General features: G+C 40.2%; 1 protein-coding gene across 2 annotated transcripts; it reads right to left on the bottom strand.

Moving 5' to 3' along the window:
- Positions 1 to 67: 67 nt before the first annotated feature.
- rbm25b (RNA binding motif protein 25b) lies at positions 68 to 19,193 on the bottom strand. Of its 2 annotated transcripts, none has more exons than XM_053613764.1 (18): positions 19,066 to 19,193; positions 17,616 to 17,739; positions 15,502 to 15,551; positions 15,081 to 15,248; positions 13,863 to 13,920; positions 13,567 to 13,727; positions 11,773 to 11,958; positions 9,626 to 9,709; positions 5,347 to 5,609; positions 4,838 to 4,964; positions 4,595 to 4,684; positions 4,370 to 4,443; positions 3,442 to 3,592; positions 2,446 to 2,845; positions 1,912 to 2,213; positions 1,520 to 1,618; positions 890 to 937; positions 68 to 804 (listed from the first exon to the last, which is right to left on the bottom strand). In XM_053613764.1, exons 1-18 carry the CDS (start codon positions 19,081 to 19,083, stop codon positions 712 to 714), a joined length of 2,496 nt encoding a protein of 831 aa, XP_053469739.1. In that variant the 5' UTR covers positions 19,084 to 19,193; the 3' UTR covers positions 68 to 711. The 2 variants fall into 2 exon arrangements, with proteins under 2 accessions (XP_053469739.1, XP_053469740.1); XM_053613765.1 differs by lacking the exon at positions 19,066 to 19,193 and adding an exon at positions 18,784 to 18,911.
- Between the last annotated feature and the right edge of the window lie 1,658 nt (positions 19,194 to 20,851).

The raw sequence follows: 20,851 nt of genomic DNA, 5'->3' as shown, positions 1-20,851 counted from the left end.
CTTCTTTAAACTAAAATGACCCCACTTTACTTGAGGAATCACAAAATCCTAAATTAATTTTATTTAAAAAAAAAAAGATTACTTTTATTGAAAACATCCATTACTACATACAAAAACAGAGACCACTGTTTCCATCATTGCACAACTCGAGATCAATTTAAGCCACTTCCAAAAAATGTGGGGTCCAATTCTTTCGGGGTTTTTTTTTTTTTTTCCTTGCATTGGTGGTGGATAGACACATCACTTGTTGTGACATTTGTGAAGATAAACTCTTTGGTACAACTCAACTCTGTTACCAGCAAAAGTGAACAAAATCAAACTGTAACCTAGATGAGGTCGGCAAATTCCACAGGTGTGGCAGCTTACAATAAGATACTGCTTTCATGAACATCAGTTATACTTTAAGCAGGCGTGATGAAGATACGCTGAAACCCATCAGACAAACCCTGAGGAAATATTCACCTCACCCATATCTCTAGCAGTGAATGAGAACAGCTGAGATGGGGTTTCAGATCCAGTGCTCAACACACTAACCAACACAGTCACAGTGGATGGGGGGGGGGATGGGGGAACCAATATATATTTATATACGGAAGTAATGAAGTTGCTGGGTCAAATGTTTTGCCGAGTTGCCCCGAATGTGTTTTCTCTTCACATGCCAAACTTAAACAGGAAAGTCAGGTGCAGCTTTGATCCTCGTTCAGTGCTTGTTCATTTGCCAAGTCCAATCTTCTTGGCCTCGGTTTCATAAATCAATAACCGCCACATTTTCACAATGAACACCTCTGCTTCTTCATCCAACACCTGGAGAGGGGAGAGTCACACAAACGCTTAACACTCAGGTGAGACTAGAAAAAGAGGAGGTCATTTGCGGTGCAAAATTACTCACCATAGCAACATCATCTAAGATGCCTTGCGGCGTACTGTGAGCCATCACCTGTTGGGAGAAACGTCAAATCCATCATCTACAGCTACACATAATCGTTAGAAGAATGAAGATTTGTAGGATAAGTTATTTTAAAAATTAGTTTTTGCAACGAGTATCAGTAACAACCCCTGTATAGTTACTCAAAAAGTAGCTGATATTACACTTTAAGACAATTGTTTTTATATTCATTTTCCTCTTAATCCTGCAATGGTTTATTTTTAGAAGCACATAATTCATATAGAAATAGGTGGGGGGTTTCTTCCCCCGAGCAAAAATAAATACTGATCCAATGTACAATGCAAAAGCTTCCTCAAATATCACGATGACATTTCTCCATGTTGCCCACCCCCAAGCCTAACTGTTGCGCTTTCCTTTTCTTTTTTAGCCCCCCATGGTTTGTGTAGTTTATGGGAGAGTACAATATTGTCAGCTTGAAGCTAAGAACATTGGAAATTAGCATCATGAACAGCAATCTGATAAACAAAAGCTATCTGAATGCAGCTTAACCTACAAAGCAGTATACATTCACAGACAGAGCCTGCAAGGACAAATCCTCATTCACTCGTAGTCATGACAGATGTTGACCTTTACCTTTGAGCAAACAAAGTCAACTAGAGTGGCTTCCTCCTCTCCGATGTACTCCACGATCTTCTTGTTGATCCACGGCCGAATGCGCTTCTCCATTAGAGTCTGAGAGAGAAGGATCATGATCAACTGAGTTTATACCAAAAGGGTCACACTGCAGATGGTCATTATGTGGCAACTTTTATCATCATTAGACCGTAATAATTTTTATGCCACGATTAAAGAGCACGTATAAATGTAAAAACTTGAGTTCATTCATGCTTTTATTGTGTTGATCATTGCCTTCGCTTACTCGTGCCCATCACCTGTAGCAATCCCACAGACAAATTCCCATAAATCTAAATCTCTACTGTTTAATCTGTTTAAACCGTGTCACAAACACAGGAGTTAGTGCTTACCGAGTCCACGACGGACCAGTCAAGTGGGTAGTTGAAAAGCTCAGGTTTGGCGGTAGGGATTTTCTCGATTAGACTCTTAATGTGTTTGCGTTTTTCCTCTGTGTTGGCCCCTTTGCCCCCTGCTGCCCCGGCGCCCTCGACTCCACCATTGCCTTTGTCTTCATCCTCATAATCTAAAGGCACTAGCTTCCTCTTCCGAGGTGCCTCATCCACTTCATCGTCATCGAAGCGGTTGAAGACACTCTCCACAGCCAGTTTTTTACGTTTGCCCACGCTTGGCTGGCTAGGGCTGCCTGTGGCACCTTGTAGAGGAAGAAAGAGGATATCAGGAATGCTGTGTACACGTTATGGAGAAACGTTCCTATAATGGCAGGATTAATCACATATATATACACATATAAAATAAAATTCATAAAAAGGTATTAGTGATCAATTGAAATAAACTAAAATTAAAATGAACAAAAATTCTGCCTTTAAGGCCCTCTGTCAGAATGTTCCCAGAAAACCCCCTTTTCTCTCCTCCTGCTGACTCACCGAGTTTGAGGCTGAGGCCTATTTTGGGCCGGTGTTCCTCCTGTGGCTGGATTTCCGGTGGTGAGTTTTCATGGGGAATGATGATGCCGCAGGGCGACTCTTCCCTCGGTGTGTCAGGTGAGGCATTACCGCTGGCCGAGGACACGGACGGGGCGGCCATGATGGGCCTCATTGTGGGCTTGAGACACGGCTTAGAGTCTTCCTCGTCCTCCACTTCCTCTCCATCCTCCACATCCTCATCTGACTGCACCTGGGCGTTCTGCCGGCGTCTCTCTTGTTCCCTCTCACGCTCTCTTCCCCTCTCTCTTTCTCGCTCCTCGCGAGAAGGCTTGCTCTCTCGCTCTTCCTCAGGCTCTGGCTTTACTGGCGGTTGCCGCAAACGTTCTGCCTCCTCCTCCAGCTGGGATAAATAAATAAATAAATAAATAAATAAATAAATAAATAAATAAATAACAGTTACATATAGAGAAAGTGTGTCAATCTAATTAAGAGTGTTATTGACCTTTGTGAAATTTATTTAAACTGCAGTTCTTCACAGAACAATTTTGATTTGTATCATACTTTAAATGAAGGGTGTGATGTTATACTCATGATATAGACCGAAAAAGGTTTGTTTTTTTAAATAGAGAGGAAAATTTCAACATTGTTTTCATAAATTAGAAAAAGACTAAGATTGATCCTCATCATAGTCCTTTAAAATATATTTCAATAGTTTCACTTATTGAAGTAAAGAATGCTAATAGCCTCCAGTTTAGCACTACATCTGTGGTAAGAACATTGTGTTCCTTGACATTTAAAAGCACTGTATGTCTCTAAAAGCAATGTCCAATACTCACAGACATAATGCTGTAAATGTGAAATGATGAACACTGCCACTGTTTTAATGTCAAAAAGATAAGAGCGATGACGAGGCAAAGAAAAACATTAGAAAAAAATATCTGCCAATTGAGTCACACTGATTTCACTGTAGCTGCATGTCTAAGACGACGGACGCACCCTGCGTAGCTCTGCATCTGGATCAGGATGTCCCTCAGCCAACAGTCTCTGCCTGATCTCCTCCAGCTCCTCCTTCTCTCGTTTCCTGTCTCTTTCATCTAGCTCCATCTCCTTCTCTCGATCCCGCAAGCGTTTCTGCAGTGCACTGCCCCTACAGGCCAAACACAGAAACAGCATGCAGTTTGAAAAACATATTTGGAAGATACAGAAGTGTACATACCATACACGTGTACAATTACTGACTGTGTACTCATCTGTAACCTCAACAATCAATTGAAATGACCCACCATTACACACTGATTGATATTTGGTGTTATTATGTGGTGTGCTGTTCATTCGGTTATATAATCAGAAATGTTTTGGCTAGCACACATCAATTCAGCAGTGTCAAATGTTTAAACTATCATATCAGTGTCACTGCTTTATGGTGGTTGCTTTCCACTGATGCTGGGGGTAATGTCACTGTACAGAGCAGCAAAAGGTATACCATTGGTAATTGTACACAAACTGATGTATAGGGTTGGAGGACATGACAAACTGGCTAATGAGCAAAGCAACACTATACTGGGACAGGGGTGCATTAAATAAACATTCAACTGCTTGAAAAGAAACTCCCCCATGCCTTTAATATCTGGACCTAAATAAATCTGCATTATTTATTTATTTATTTAAAACACATAACTGAATTATGATTTCTGACCGGCCCATTAGGCATAAAGAGAGCCAGAGGTGTTGCGGAGACCTTTAAAAAGGTAAACACTGTAAAACTGCACCCTATAATCTCCCATGTTAATCAATACTGCCCTTTCTTTGGCTTTATATCTCACTGCCCACTCGTCAGACCTTATTCCGGGTCCTGCAGCATCCTGGTCCCGATCTACATCTCTAGATTGTCATTTTGGATATAAAGTAAAAACTTGTAAATTACTTGTAGTATTTAGGGTCGTCCCGGTCATCGTCATAATCTTCCAAGAACTCCTTTAGTCGTTTGCCTTCTTTCGCCTAATTGAGAAAAAGAAGTTTGTAATTGCCCACAGTCAACATAAAGGCCAAATTACTGACCTGTTTCAGAGTGATGTTATATGGGCCTGTTTAAAGTTTTATTTAACGGTTCAGGTTTGACTAGACAGAAGCGATAAAAGATCCTCCTTACCGTCTCCCGTCGGCGCTCATCATCTCTCTCGGATTCCTTGGTGTAGTCTCTGGCTTTCTTCCTCTCCCTCAGTTCCCAGTTTTTCAGCCTCTATACAGCACCATAAACAGCACATAAACCAGGAGGCTCGAATTAACTCAAATTAACTGTGGGCTGAACAGGATGCTCAAATTAACTGTGGGCTGGAATCTGGATACAGAACACATTATAGAGTGAAAGAACAAAAGCCCAAGCTCTGCTAACCTCCTGATAGGCAGCCTCCTTCTCCCGGAGCTTCCTCTCCAGCTTGCGTCTCTCGTAAGCTTCCTCCTCATCTTCCTCACGATCCCGCTTCTTATCCTTATCTCGGTCTCGGTCGCGGCTTTGCTCTCTGGAACGTCACAACGATCGATTGAGAATAGCTGAAGTGTCGTCTCAGCAAGTAACAACATAATAGGAAAGTGGCATACGGTCATGTTGTGCAGGCTACATAAAGTACAGGCCAGAGTGGAATAGTAATACAATGTCAGTACTACACTGGCATTAGGAGAAATCACTTAAAACCATAAGCTCAGCAAAGATCCACCCATGTACACTAATCTATTGCTCACAATCTGAAATGTGAAGTGTAAGCCAATACTATGTTGTAATGTGAATGTTATGTTGGATAGTTAGAACACAGTGAACGCAGCATTCAGTTTCATTCCTAATATGAAAATATAACCAATATAAGCTCATTTTAACTGACCAGAAAGAAGGAGTGTCGTACTCACCTGGACCTGCTGCGAGCTTCGCTGTGGTCTCTGCTTCTGTCCCATTCCCTCTCTCTCTCCCGTTCTCTTTCTCTTTCTCGCTCACGCTCCCGGTCCCGCTCACGCTCTCTCTCACGCTCTCTCTCCCTTTCCCGCTCTCGGTCCTTCTCCCTTTCACGCTCCCTCCTCTCACGCTCCCTCTCTCGCTCCTTGTCCCTCTCTCTGCGCTCGCGCTCCAGCTCCTGCCGCTCCTTCTCCCGCTTTCCTTTCTCCTCCTCGAGTTTCTGCAGAGAGGGACAGAGATAGCCTGAGCGTTCATACAGTTAACAGATGGCCAGCACAGTGTAATTCTACTCTAGACTGCAGATGAAGTGGTTTACAGTTCCTGTCCTCTATAAGGGCTACAAAAACTGACAGAGTGCACCCACCACAATATCAGAAAGTGATTTTTTTTTTTCCCCCTGAGGCAAGTAGGAAGAAACTGCTCTAAAGGCTTTGTTTCTTTAACTCTTTCCCCATTTACGGCTCAAGATCTACATTAGAACCCTGGAAACCACTTTCCTTTCAGCCCTGCTTCACACTTTTCGAACAACAAGAAGCACAATCAGGTAATAGGACGCTGTAAACAATTTCCACCTCATAATATCAGCAAGAGAAAGACTTCAATCCTTGTGAAACTAGTTGTTTTGGACTTACAGGTGTTGAGCTATGGATTCAGAGCTTCGCTGCCCCTACAAGCCTTTATGTTAGGCCTGGGAGGAAAAGCAGGTCAAAGGATTTGCAGGAGAAAATCAATTCAGAAAACGTTTCTGTTTCTTGTTACATGTCGACACATGACAAACAACTTCCAAAACATTTTGTGAAAACGTGGTGACAGCAGCATTGCATTAACGGTACTCTGTTGATCTCTGTGATTGGACAGAATGGGCAACAAATGAATTTGTAGAGGCTGGCTTACCCCATCTGCTGGTTGCCTGGGTTCTCAGAGGGCTCAACTCAGTGAGTATGAAAAGACACTTTAGCCAGCAAAACACCCACGGTTACCTGTATTCACATGCCATCTATATAAACGCCATTATTCATTATGAGGAACCGGGAGACTTTTTTTGGACAAAGAACAGTTCAACTATTTTTTTTTTTTTTTTTTTAAACAGGAATAAATCGAGAAAACCGTGAGTGTGATGCATAATGCCAAGAGCAAAGAGGAATAACACAAGTAGAGAAAGTAAGAGAAGGAGCAAAAGGATTGGTGAGTGATGCTAGAAGCAGAGGTGAAAAAGACAAGTGAAATTAGTCATCTGAACGGTGTTAAATGGTGGAATGAATTGCCCTTCACAACCAAAGCAATGTCTGAAGACTCAGCACATTTGAATAGACCTGAAGTGTTGGAGACACCTTCAGCTCTCTCTATTCCTTTGTGCGTGTGTTGTCTATAAAGTTAAGGTGATCATTTGCCCATGTTCCTTGCAGTTAACTCATTCTTCTCCATTATAGTTATTTAGGGTGTTTTACTAATAGTTTAATAATAAGCTCGTGTATGCGTACTTTGAATGATTTGTAACCAGTGTGTCCCGGAATACTTACTCTCTCCAACATACGTATATTCTGCATTCTTCCTACAGCTCATTCTTGAACTGGACTGTGCAATGCTTTTTAAGTACCTTGGATGAAAGAATCTGACAAATATAACCCTAGATTTAACAATCCAATTTACCCGAGACAATTCCTATAGACAGGTGACGACACACACGTGTGTGACAGACTGCAAAAACCTTTCCTGTGGTCAAATTCTGACATTTCATTTGTATCTCAAGTATAATTCTAGCATTTTAAAGTCTGGTTAGTCCCATAAGTGAAAAGGGAGAAAAATCACATTTCAAGATTCCTTTGTGACACCACTGAAAGGCAACCCGCTCACCTCCATGTTTACAACCTAACTTACTTACGGAAAAATGTTAGTTGCTTTTTTTTTTTTTTTTTAAGTTTTCATTAAGTTCATCCACAGTCACTGTCATCACCTAAAGTAAAAGTCACGACACAAGCTTCATGGCTGTCTTCACTCAAACGATCTAGCCGCACTAACATTGATGGGGGGTGGCGGTCGCTAACTAATTCAGCCAGTCCTGTTGACTAAATTTCCTGTTATTAATGCTTTTTATTGCGTGATTTTATTGCGTAAGTTTAACATGCATATAATCGTGCCTCCTGTACAGTGTGTGCAAGCACTGTTCTCGATTTTGATGATGACATGCCATTTTCAGGCGGAATCGCTTTGGCTATGCCATGTAACAATGCTCCAACAACATGATCAAACTGTAAGAAAAGCACACTTGCTTGCAAGGTTTTAGTTCTTCCGATATTAAGCAGACCGAGTGAATTTACAGCTGCTTTTGTGAAACTGCCACTTTAACGGACATGGTCTTTGGTACATTATATTTTACTGTTTTCAAAAGATATCGTCGGCAGAAAATTTCCTCATTTGTAAGTCGCTTTGGATAAAAGCATCTGCTAAATGAATAAATGTAAAATCCGTTGGAAACCATATTTGAAGCATGAGTGCACGTCTTTATTGGCTGTTTTCTGGATTCAGCTATAGCAACAGATAAGTGCAGATCATTTCTGTGTCATTTTGTAAAAGAAAGCAAGGTATACCAAGTAAGAGACTATGACCAGTAACGCGTCCATTCATTCATCTTCTGTAACTGCTTTATCCTGGTTAGGGACAAGGTGGCGGCAAAGATCTCTGTGCTTCGTCAGGCGTTACTCTGCTACGTGAGAACTACTTACCAGCATTTGCATACATTTTGCTTACTTATAGCGGACTGATATGACCCAATGTTACCAGGCTACCGTTATACAAATGTACACCATCGTTATATCTCGTCATCCGTTTTTCTCTTTTTTTGTTGTCGTTTACTTTAAACGACTACAGTTTTACCTCTACATTTGTCCTCTGTGGAAAGCCGTGTCATTTTTGCTTAGCAATAGTGAAATGTATACACAGGCCTTGCCTAAACTGATTTATGAATCATGGTCATGTTTACAGTCAGACACTGCTCCCATAAAATCAGTGTTGATTTAGAACGGGTATTAAAATTGCGTCTGGATTCACGTTAGACAAACTGCAGTGAAATGAAGACAATCAGAAACTAATATTTTATGTGAACTTATAATAAACTGGTGATATTGATTTTTTTTATTATTCTAAAGTGCAACAGATAATGAAAAGGGAAAAAGAGCAAGGAAAGCAGAAAGAGGGAAACAAAGTTAACAAAGGCACACATAAGCAAGTGGGAAAGAATGAAGTGCTCACACAGAGGGCCTAGCTCATACCTGCAAAGTCTTCAGAGTATCCTCGTGCTGTGGAAGGGCGCCCCCTACAGTCACATACTGTGTGACACAACTGTGCCACAACTCAGTGGTTATTCAGTCAGCTGTAATCATTTATATCATGAACATCATCTTAAATGGGGGGACCCACACAGGTTCACTGGCCTCTTGGAGATAGAATAGATCTTCAGAAAATATATATATACACACACACACACACACACACAACACTGCAGGGAAAAGTCAACTATCTTGACGGGTTTGCAAACAACTGAAATTTGTACCTACAGTACACTATATCCAAATTTGTCAAAGTCTGAATGTCCCCAAAGTCACAGCACAGTTGCTCCTGTGCGAGTCCTCCAGAAGGGGGCGCCCAGTATATGTAGAAAAGAATGGGAAGATCATACTTACATCCTATCCTTGCAACTTTTTCCAAAGCTGTGAGATTCATCTTGCTTTAGTCACCATATGATCTCTATCATAATGGTGGGGTTTAATGAACAGATTAGCTTGGAGGGAAGTTTACATTATGTGCATGCATTTTTATGTCTGACTAAAAGTTTTAGGAGCTTCTAAATTTCAGGCCCTTAAGATGGCGACCCTGTCTCTCTTTTGGCTTTTTTTTTTTACGCAAGACACTAACCCAGGAAAGACAGGGACGGCCTCCAAGACCGAAATTAAACCTAGTCTTGGACTAAAACAGTTCTGAGTGAATAAATCTTAAGGGTCTGACTGACTAGGTATAATCGGAGTCTATGAGACTCGATTTCATGGTCACAGAACTGAACTCGCCTGTGTTGATGAAGCAATCTGTGGCCTGCTCAGTAAAGCCAATTTGACCTTAAGACTCCAGAAGGCTCAGAATATCTATTCTAGTCATGTTCTTCTGGTTGAGCTATCTGAACTACAGGTGTACAGGTTTTTGTGGCACTAGCTGGGAGGTGAAAGAAGGTTGAGAATGTGTTACCTTGTGGGTGTCACGGAATTTGTTGATCTCCCTGGAGATCAAATCTCTTTTGTCCTCTTCCATTTCAATGGCGTTGATGTCCTCCTAAACAGGGTACACAAACCACGTGACGCCACTTTTTCATTAAAATCACATCAGCTTAAAACTACCACACTGTGGCTTTACAAATGATTAAACCTAGTGCTAGTCCATGATGCAATGTCATTATATCCAAGGTTAAAAGAAAAATAAATAAATAAATAAATAAATAAATAAATAAAAGGCTAGTTTCCCGCTTTAACCTCTCAGTAAGCCAAAAGGTGTTTGATGTTTGTTTCATTAGTTTTGCAGCGGAGCTAGGGATGTCACGAGAACCGATACTTCGTTACCAAGTCGGTACCAACATTCTTAAAACGTGACAGTACTCGTCTTTCTGCAGTTGCGAAAGAACCGTTGGTAATGAAGTTACCGAAGTTACAATTCTACCGGAATTGAAGGGGGCAGCAAATAGGCGCAAGTGTTTTAGTCGGTCCACAAGTGGTGAAGAAGAACGCCTGCAAGCACACGGGAAAAACTACAGAAGCTTAGCTTAGCTTAACAAGTTTAGCGCCGCCCCGATTCGTTGAGAGGAAAAGAGAGGAAAGCTAGCATTGATTGCCGGTGTGCATCCGATGCCATCATTCATTTCAAACAAAGCGAGGAAACACCTGGAATCTGGCGAAGCACCTGAAAGACGGTCCTATATTATATTTGTTTGAGGCAGCCGGCATTGTGGCCGTGAAGCCAGCTAACGTTATGCTCCATGTAATAGCGATAGCCAGTTATTTGTTAACGAAGCTAACACACTGCAACGTTATAAACTACCTCCTAATGGGCCACCATGCATCACCATTCAGCCCGTGTCCTGTCAGAAAATGTAGCCTAATGTCACTAATAATTATTCAAATGTTCATGCTTTTAATAAATCTTTTTGGCCTGCCACCATATCAGTGAATTTAAACTAACGCTTGCATTCAGAGTATAAAGGTTGTGTGCGTACGTTTAGGAGTGCACCTTAGCACTTGTTATTAATCATTGTCAGACAGTGTTTGATAACCAAAATATCCCCTTCTCTCTCTCTCTTTTTGCCACTATCAGCCAGAGGAGGATGTCCTCCAGGAGTTTTTAACTATTTAAAATAAAAAAATAAAAAATCTTTTTTTTTTTTAAACCACACCATGGTATCGACTTTGGTATCGTGTACTTTTGGTGGTATCGGTACCGACTACTAGATTTTTGGTATCGTGACATCCCTAAGTGGAGCTACATGTAGCACACCCAAATACACCTAAATACATGCGCAAATCTTCATATACTTGCTTCAAATAATATCTTTGATGGGTAAAGGGTATTAATTTGTGGAATTATTTGATTTTCCTGTACTTTCTCTTGTGCTTAAAATCTGCATCATTCTCTTTATGCTGATTATTATTATTATTATTATTATTATTATTATATGTGAGTGTATTCTGTACCAGGGTGTTCTGACCTGATGTGATACCAAATGATGAGTGGATAGAACATACATAAGAAGACATAAGTGGTACAAGACATTTGAAGACCCTTTTATCATAAACTCAGCTTCTCTAAATATACGTTATTGCATAAATGACTGGAAAACTACTTGTTATATATTCGGTAGGATTTCACACATTTAGTTAGACAGGACAGGAGAGAAGGACAACCACTGACAGAACTCTGACTATACTCCCGTATTTCCCCATCTGAAGACCTTCCAAAAATACAATTCATCTATTGTAAAGACCCTGTCTCCAGACTTATCCTTCCACCACCTGCATCTGACTGAAGCGTTATACTGGTGTATAAGACAAAAATTGTCTGTGTAATTGTTTTCTAGATTCATCCACCCCAGTTTAAGCCTTTCGCTAGTCCTAAAAAGGATTTAAAGAATGAACAAAAGCAAGTGAACATCGCGTGGCATGGTCGCACAGCCAGGAGCAATGTCACCTCATAGCTCCAGCGTCCTCGGGTCGAGTCTGAGCCCATGGTTTCAGTGATTAAAGAGAGGCGCCTCAAATGACTAGCTATGTTTTCAAATAGCTGTCCACATCCCTGCATACAACACAACCATAAAGAATAAAGTGCAGATGGAGTGCACACTAGCGCACCTCTTCTTTTTTCTCCTTCTTCTTCTTCCGGCGGCTGGACTCGTCATCCTGAGACGGCGCGTTGAGCTCGCTGGAATATTCCCGGATCAGGCCATCAATCGCTCCCTTCACGATCTGGTCCCTTTTCTGTGTTTCTTCATCCAAAACATCCTCTTCTTCCTCACCCCCCTCCTCAGCTTTGTCATTCTACCAGAAGGAAAGGACAATCCATGATGCATTGTGTATAAAAAGACACAAATAATTCAAATTTACAACAATGTAGAAATAAATATGTAGTGCTTCTAATAGCTGCATCACATTGTTAACGTCTGATCACATCCAGCCACTGGCAACAGACGCAACAGTTTTCCTAAAGGCTGTCAGTTTCCCACCTGAACAAAAAAAAGTCTATAGAAGACATTATATTTAGCCATATTTATCATCTGTATAAATGCATGCTTATGCCAGCCTTTCAGGTTCAGTAGCTTGAAGCTATATTGTGTTCATTTCCATAGGTAATGTTAGTTCTGTAATGATTATAATAACGATCATTTCATTAATGCACTTCATACCCCGGTGCAGCTGAGTTCTCAGATCTGATTGGTCAACGATCTTGATTCTATAAAAACGCAGCACGGACAATATTTCCGAATGGAAGGGAAATCGCACGTTTAAGTTCACGTGGCGCTGTAACGTTTCATCGTTTCTATAGTAACAGCTGATTCACATAGCAGGCTCATCACAAACAGATTAAACATGTGCAACTGTTGATATAAATTTCTTTTTTTTTTCTCTCCCAAATTTGGTCTTCTCAATTCCTCTCAATTAGCTAATTCTCCCCATCACATGACAGCTACCAACCAGGGAGAGAGACCGAAGAGAGAGCCCGGAGACTGGAGAGAGAGCCCGGAGACCGGGGAGAGAGCCCGGAGACAAACATGTGCTTCCTCGGAGACACATGAAGCAAACCTCTGCATCTTTTTGAACTGCTGTTCATGTGGGGCAGTGTATCACACCAGGTAGGAAAGTGCTATCTACCCTCTTCCATATACGTGAGCTCACAGACACCAGAGACTGGATAGTGTTGCTCTGATTGACAGGCCAGAGAGAGTATATGATTCCTCCCATTCAGAGAGTACAGCCAACATGAAGATTTCTGTGAGAAGACATTTATTTAACCCTTAACATAACGAGTCTCCGTTGCCACTAAGCTTATAACCAAAGCAAAGTCTTCAGAACAGAAGAGTACACTTGCAGTTTCTCTATACTATTTTGAAGTGTGTTTATTTCTATCTTATTAACTTCCCAAAGAGAGAAGAGAGGGGCTGCTGAGGTTACAACTGTTTATACCTGCCATAATGGTAAGTGTTAACCGGAGATTGTTTCACACATTAAACGTAACTGTAAAAGGCTAAAAAAAAAAAAAAAAAAAAATTTTAAGTATGACGTCCTTTAATAAATAAAAAAAAATCTTATTATTGGAAAACTGCTGTGGAATAAAAGAAGTAAAACAATTTGGGTAGTGCTGTTACTGAAAAATAATCAACTTCAGGGTGGTAAGAGTAACTCCACTTCACTTTGGGCCGCATCACACCAACCAGTCACTGATTATTTTCCTATAACATGCCCTGTGGTGTTTTACTCCTTACTAATCATACGTTCTTTTAATATCTCATATGATAAAACAATGATTTGGGACACAAAATGAATAATGCTATATAAATAAAGCTGAACTTTTACATTACAAATTAGTGTTAATTCATCATGGGTAATCTGAATTAAAAAGTGGAAAACTGTCTGAGACCCATTACTCACCCCATTGGAGCTCCTCTTTTTGGCCTTCCACTCATCTAACTGGGCTTTAGTTTTGGCATCTACCTTCACTAGCAGCTTCTTCTCTCCAACCTGCAGCTCATGCAGCAGCCGCAGGGCACGCAGAGTCGACTCTGGCTCCTTATACTCACAGAAACCAAACGCTGAGGAAACACCAAGACACACACACACACACGACAAACAAAAACCATTATGTCAGTGTAAAGTTACAGCAAGTAAATTGCATACAGAACACCATGTACATAAATAATTTATGCAAAACTGTGTTTAGTTCTTACCTTGCAGTTTTCCAGAAGCTCCCTGTACACGTTTCCAACTCAGGACCAAACCGCATTTCTGGGAGAAAAACAGCAGGCAAATTTTGCTGAAAACATTTGCATAATTAAAAGATACAATCCGCAAGATCCTATTTTGATTCCACGTGAGTGAAAGGACCTTAACCACCCAGGAAATTATTTTCTTCCACGTAGCTGGTAAGCATGAACAGCCTCTTAAATACTGAACAAATACATGACAAGTTTTATCACCTCGTAAATCAAACTAGGAACTAAAGATTCATGGATCTCTAGACTGAGAAACTATATTATTCCTTGGAGATTTCCTGTTCCGGGTTCCCACAGCACTAAAAGAACCAGTACTGTTATGGTAATTAACAGAAGTGAATCAAGCAGATGTAAAAGCACAAGCAAGACTACAAACCTCAGCGGAGGCTGAGAACAAAGTGTTGCCCTTTATGTTTTTGATCGTTTCTAACTCTCCACTTGTTTAGCTTGTTTTATATAAAATGCAGTGGAACGTTACTTAGCCTCTTCAAGATTTCACGATCGCAGAAATTAACGCAAAATCAAGCAAACTCCGCAACATTCGGACGAGCTTGCAATTTTTCAAAATTACCGCAGCTTGTCCGCAGATTTGGGTCCACAGCGCTGCGAAAGACCGTGCAAAACAATTTCATTTTACCAATCTATGAAGTTTTCCGCCCAAAAAAAAAAATCTGTAAATTGCATCTCAAATTCTGAAAAGAAAGACGCAGCAAAGTCAAGAATTTTTGGCTGCAACAATCACAAAAATAAACGGTACGGACTGACTACTACTCTTTAGCTAGAAGCAGACTTTTAAAATGATGAGTAAGAGAGAGATCGTCATGTGAAGTGATGTTCAGTATGACATTAAGTCTTGGGCTACAAAGAAAGGACCCAGCTTTGATGTTTGTAAACAGAAAAAGGCAATAAAGGGCTCTACATTTAATCCTTTCTTGATAAGGTGAGCTGGCAGAAGTCATTTTCAGCCATTTAAACATTTCCTAACAACATGAGCTATGCTCATTTATTTCTCACTCTACCCATTTAACATCTACAGGAATTTAGGATAAAAAAAAATTTAAAAACTGCACAATAACGCTTTTATCTCGTCTCTAAACGCAGTAAAGAAGCAGGCACATAGCTACATATCCTGTTACTCCTGTTAGTTTGACACCATGACACTCCGCTACTTACTGACAGCAGCTGTCTGATCAACATGTCTGAAGCTTTCTCCGAGATGTTCCCTACAAACACTGTTGTTGTGGGACCGCTGTTCTCGTCAGCTTCCTTTGTCCGTGCTGGAACTTCTTTCCTCGGGGCAGCGACTTTATTGACCACTGGCATCGAGGTTTGCACAAGAACCTGGACAAATCAAACATATGAATTTGCAGTAATTCTTTTGATATCTCTTCTAAATGAATCAATACATTATACTATACTTTGGACAACTGATACAACTAGAGGGCTCAACATAATCAGTACGTTTAATATTACTAGCAATAATGTTGAAGTTGCTGTTTTTTTGTGTTATACCGCATTATAGAAATATTAAAGATGTAATCATGAGTACTTAAAATAAAAGTGTATTAATTTTTCACTAGGTTAGGAGGTTTACCGCAGGAGTTGGGGTCATGATGCCCATGTGAACTGGAATCATCGGGGCTCCTGTAAAAGAAAAAAGAAAAAAAAAAAAAAGAACAAGGTCAGTGAATCTCTGATCCCAGTAACAGACGGATCCATCTGTACGCACGCACGCACACACACACGGTTCTCATAAACCTCCTACAGTCTCAGAAGCACTTTGTTGAAGACTAAAAGACTAAAATGTGTCTTCTAGAACCGTCTTCTATTTTTCAGGCACACCTTTGAATCGTCGCCCACGGTTTTCCCCATCTCTCGACAATAACGAATGGTCACGTCACTGCTTTGATAACGTTTTTAAGATGCGTGTTAGAATGTCGGCCCTCTTCTGCCAATCGATCCTCGAGTTGCTCTATTGTTCTTTTGCACTCATTTGATTTGGGTTGCATCCCGACCCAGCATCTGCTTCAAGGTGAGTGGGTTGCACCATAATTTTAAAATATTCTCCGTTCACATGCAAGATCTCTGTCGTGTCAGTTAACACTGCAGAAAAGGGCTCCTCCCACTTTTTAAATAGCCAATAGCCTTTAGCTCACCTCACAGCCGGTATTTGACAGTGCTTGCCATGGACGCGAGCCCGAGCAATAAAAGGAATAAATTCAAGCCATTTCCTTCTTAACCACCTTACAGTTGGAAAGTTATTCAGTTTATTCAAATAAAACTGAATAAAAAGCATGTGTTCGAACAGCCAAAGAGAAGTTTACAACCCGTGCTTGTCGATACGATTCCTCTCACTCAACAACGGCAACTTCAGCAAGATGATTTTTACAATGCTGGGGGCGGGACACTTCAGATTCTACAGAGCATTTGATTGGACAGAAAATCTGATGAGAAGCTGAAACGCACAATGGCGACATTAAAATCGTTGATCCGTACTGGTGGTAGAGAGAGAGACTGTGAATTTTGAATGCAGATACACTGCCTGACCCAAAAAAGTCACTGTCTGGATTTAAATTCACAAACACTTAAGAGCCTATTAATGGATCATTATTCAATGATTAACATGATTGCGCTGGCAACAATTCTTTTAACCCTAACTGATGCAGTGTGCTGCTTCTCATTTCTTAAACAACCATGTCGGAAGATGTATCCCGCATCATGGAAAAGATGTTACTGGGCTTCAGAAATTATTGGCCTGCATCAAGCAAAGAAAGCGACTCTGGAAAAAGAAAAACTAAGGAGATTGCTGAAATCCTTTGAACTGGATTAAGAACTATCCAACACATTATTAACACCTGGAAGGAGATTGGAGAACCGTCAACTTTACGGAAGAAATGTGGTCGGAAAAATGAAGGTTCAAAATCTTGAATGATTGTGAAAGGAGGTCTTTAAAACGCTTGGTGAAGTCACATTGACAATAGAACTGATGGCTGTGTTTAATAGTGAAATTACGAGCATTTCCACATGCACAATGTGATGAGAACTTAAAAACAGCTGTGTGGCCTAATCAGCGTGAGGCTAACAGGTAAAAACGACTTCAGTTTGTTAGGGAGCATAAAGACTGGACTGTGGAGCAAAGGAAAACGATCATGTGGGCTGATGGGTCCAGATTTACCCTATTCCTAAGCAATGGGTGCATCAGGGTAAGAAGGGAATGGCAAGCAGCGATGCACCTGTCATGCCTACTATACAAGCCCCTGGAGGCAGTATTATGATCTGGGGTTGCTTCAGTTGGTCAGGTCCTGGCTCAGCAACATTAAGCAGAAATAAAATGAAGTCAGCTGAGTACATGAATGTGCAGAATGACCAGGTAATCCCATCAATGGGTTTTTTTCTTCCCTGACAGCACAGACCTATCACTGGGGTGGTGCACAAACGGTACATCTTTTGTATCTTTTACCAGGAAAAATGGGTGGCAATTGAGATCCAATTATGTACCCTAAATCACATTTATATTACCATGCACAAGATACACACTAAAGTTTCCACTCCAATGACAATCAAAAATACCGTTTAGTACTTTTTTTTTTGTAAAGTGTACCATGAAGCCCTAATTTGTGGGTTGACACAGATACAGTGTCTTGCAGAAGTCTTACAGAAATCAGTCAGAAGTCTCAGGCTCAAGATTTATATCTCGTCACAATTTACCTGGTGGCATCGAAGGAGGAAAGCCAGCAAACTGGGGTGGAGGGATCCCAGGAGGCATGGTCGGGATGCCCATTTGTGGCCGGTTGAGATGTGGAGGGAAGGACATCTTGGGCAGATCACCCACCTAGAGTACAGAGGTAAGATATCAGGATAATACCGAATCAGCAACGGTGTCAGAGCAACCATTAAACACCACAACCATTTCTTTATATCCCTGCTGGAGGGAAAGAAAAAAAAACACACAATAGAAACAATCACAGAAATTCTGATGGTTTCCACTACGAATACCATTACATACAATCAACAAACCATTACCATTATTGGTATCCACTAGACATAACATGCCACTAACAGAAGGCAACAAACTACCAGTAGAGACCTACAGGGACCATTACAGCTTCCATTAAACCCAATACAATTCCCATTATAACCGTTAAAACCATTACAAAGTCCATGAGGGTTTCTGTTGTTGTTTTTTTCAGCAGGGATGGCAGCCATGTTAATCTCCGCTACACTAAAGTGAGCTGTTTATACAGTAACGCTACCTTTCCGCGGATTCCCGGCTTCCAATGAGAAAGACCATTCAGAATAACCCAGGCCTTTCTTCTTGTTATTAATAATAATATATAATAATACTAACAATAATAATATGAGGTCTCGGTTTATCGCGACAGAACTGGAAGCTGGTCAAGATAACGCATCAAGACTAAGAAAGGAACAGTTTGCTGCTAGCATCGTTTCCACGCTAACAAAATGTCAGCTCTTACAATATCGCTGATGTGACTGCTAGCACAGTCGGCTAATAATAATGCTGGTTTAGCTCTTGGCTGGAATTATATTCAAATACCGTCCGACATTTTGTTTCTAATGCGTCTACTAGTTTCCAAATCAGACTTCTGAATAAAACGCGCCGAATAAGACCGATCTGTCTGAGCAAGGTAAGCTAGCTAGCTCGCTAATCACTACTCGCTAGCATTGTTAGCAAGATAAGATAAGATAAACTATGCTAAGCTAAGCTAAGCTACACCAGGACTGATGAAAATGAAAGCGCCAACTCGTGCTCCTCGAAGCCTTCAGTCAGTTACCCTTCAGTGTTCGAACAGTAAACGCAAGCACGTATCTCCGAGGAAGAAAAGAGTAAAATGACTCCATGATGGATTTTGCTTACCCAGCTCGATCACAAGTCACCTTTTCTTTTCTAACGGAAAATTAAGTTTACGCTAACCCGGACCCAAATCAGCGAAATTAAACGATCAAATCTAACAACCACACTTCCGGTAGAACTGCATTGTGGGAAACTTCCCGACAGATTAAAAGACCTAATGGAAACACTTGGCTAAACATATGATACATGTATGTATAAATGTCCCATGTGGTTGATCTCCCAGGACAGATTTGTCGTGTTCGTATCTTATTTAATTCTGAACATTTTTCATTTACAAACATTTACCTTGATCAGCCAGGGCATGTTTGGTGTCTGAAGATTTGTTCCGTTGTTTTTTTATTTGTGCTAAATCATGGGAACAGGGTTGCAAATTCCGTTTCAAGTACTGGAATAAAGTTGGTTTGACGTTGGACGTTCGATATTCGCAGAAATGCGGAAATTAAGGGACCGTCTCTGAAGTCCCTTTACACTGTTATACAAGCTGTACACTCACTACTTTACATTGTAGCAAAGTGTCATTTCTTCAGTGTTGTCACATTAAGATATAATTAAATATTTACGAAAGTGTGAGGGGTGTATTCACTTTTGTGAGATACTTTGTGTGTATAATATATGTATATAGGCATATATATATATATATGTATATATGTATGTATGTATGAATATATATATGTACGTGTGTATGTATACATATATGTATGTATGTGTGTGTGTGTGTGTGTATATATATATATATATATATATATATATATATATATATATATATATATGTGTATATATCATTAATAGGACATCTATTTTTTTGAAGAAAACCATTCAATCCTGTACGGGTCATTTTGACCCCCTTTACGCATTCGTGAAGGTTTTTTTGGTTCATGCATTGTAGGGTTAAATATCAAAAATCTAAAAGGTGTGCGTCATACCTAGATGAACACTTTACAGTTGTTTGTTTGACTGTACATCATTCCTTTCAAATGCTATTGAGCTTTAAATTATGGTATATTTTGTGTATGGGCCCATACTGCAGTGAATTTCATGTCTAATTTGAATGTGGTTTAATAGCTCATTTTAATCAATCTAAAAGGTGTGCGTCATACCTGACACCTAGATGAACACTTTACTGTTGGTTGTGTGACTGTACATGTGGTTGTGTGACCTATTTAGTATTTAGTTTAACAATTAAAAAATCTAGTTTTGTAGTACACAAAGCAGAAGAAATCAGGATAGGGCAAATACTGTTTCACAGCACTGTATAAGTGTGCACACCCCTAAACTAATACTTTGTTGAAGAACCTTTTGATTTTATTATACCACTTGGTCTTTTTGAGTAAGAGTCTATCAGTATGGCAGATCTTGACTAGTAATATTTTCTCTTTCTTGCAACAACATTCTACAACCATCAGATTGTAAGGGCATCTCCTGTGCAAAGCCCACTTCAGGTCACCCCACAGATCTTTAGTTGGATTCAGTTCTGGGCTCTGGCTGGGCCATTCAAAAACATTGATCTTCTTTTGGTTAAGCCATTCCTTTGTTGATTTGGATGTATGTTTTGGGTCATTGTCGTGCTGAAAGGTGCAGCTTACTAGTAAACACCTGAAGGTTTTACACTAAAATGAACTGGTACTTATAATTATTCATGAATCCCTCCACCTTGATAAAAACCCCAGTTCTGGCTGAAGAAAAGTACCCCTAAAGCATGATACTGCCACCACCATGCTTCACTGTGGGTATGGTGTTCTTTTGGTGGTGCTTTTTTTTAGAATTATGGAATTATTATACCTTTTGGAATTGGTCTAATCCTACCATAACACCTCCTTTAAAATAATATTAATACATAAAAATACAATTTATATACAGAACTGTCAACAATATCATCAGTATTATGAAACCAAAAGCTTTCTGAGTAAAATAAATGTAAAAGATTTTAATGAAGTTCATGTTCATGTGTTTGCACTACAATTTCGTTATGCACTTATTCTCTTACAGGACATTCCTTCCTCTGATGTATGTGTTTGGGCCTGCTATCGCACGATAAATCTAAATTGTTGAAGATGCAGTAGCTCATCAGCCT

The sequence above is a fragment of the Ictalurus furcatus genome, chromosome 25 (genome assembly GCF_023375685.1).
Source record: "Ictalurus furcatus strain D&B chromosome 25, Billie_1.0, whole genome shotgun sequence".
Lineage (NCBI taxonomy): Eukaryota > Metazoa > Chordata > Actinopteri > Siluriformes > Ictaluridae > Ictalurus > Ictalurus furcatus.
The sequence above is the reverse complement of the archived record's forward strand: the minus strand, read 5'-3'. Positions and strand labels throughout refer to the sequence as shown.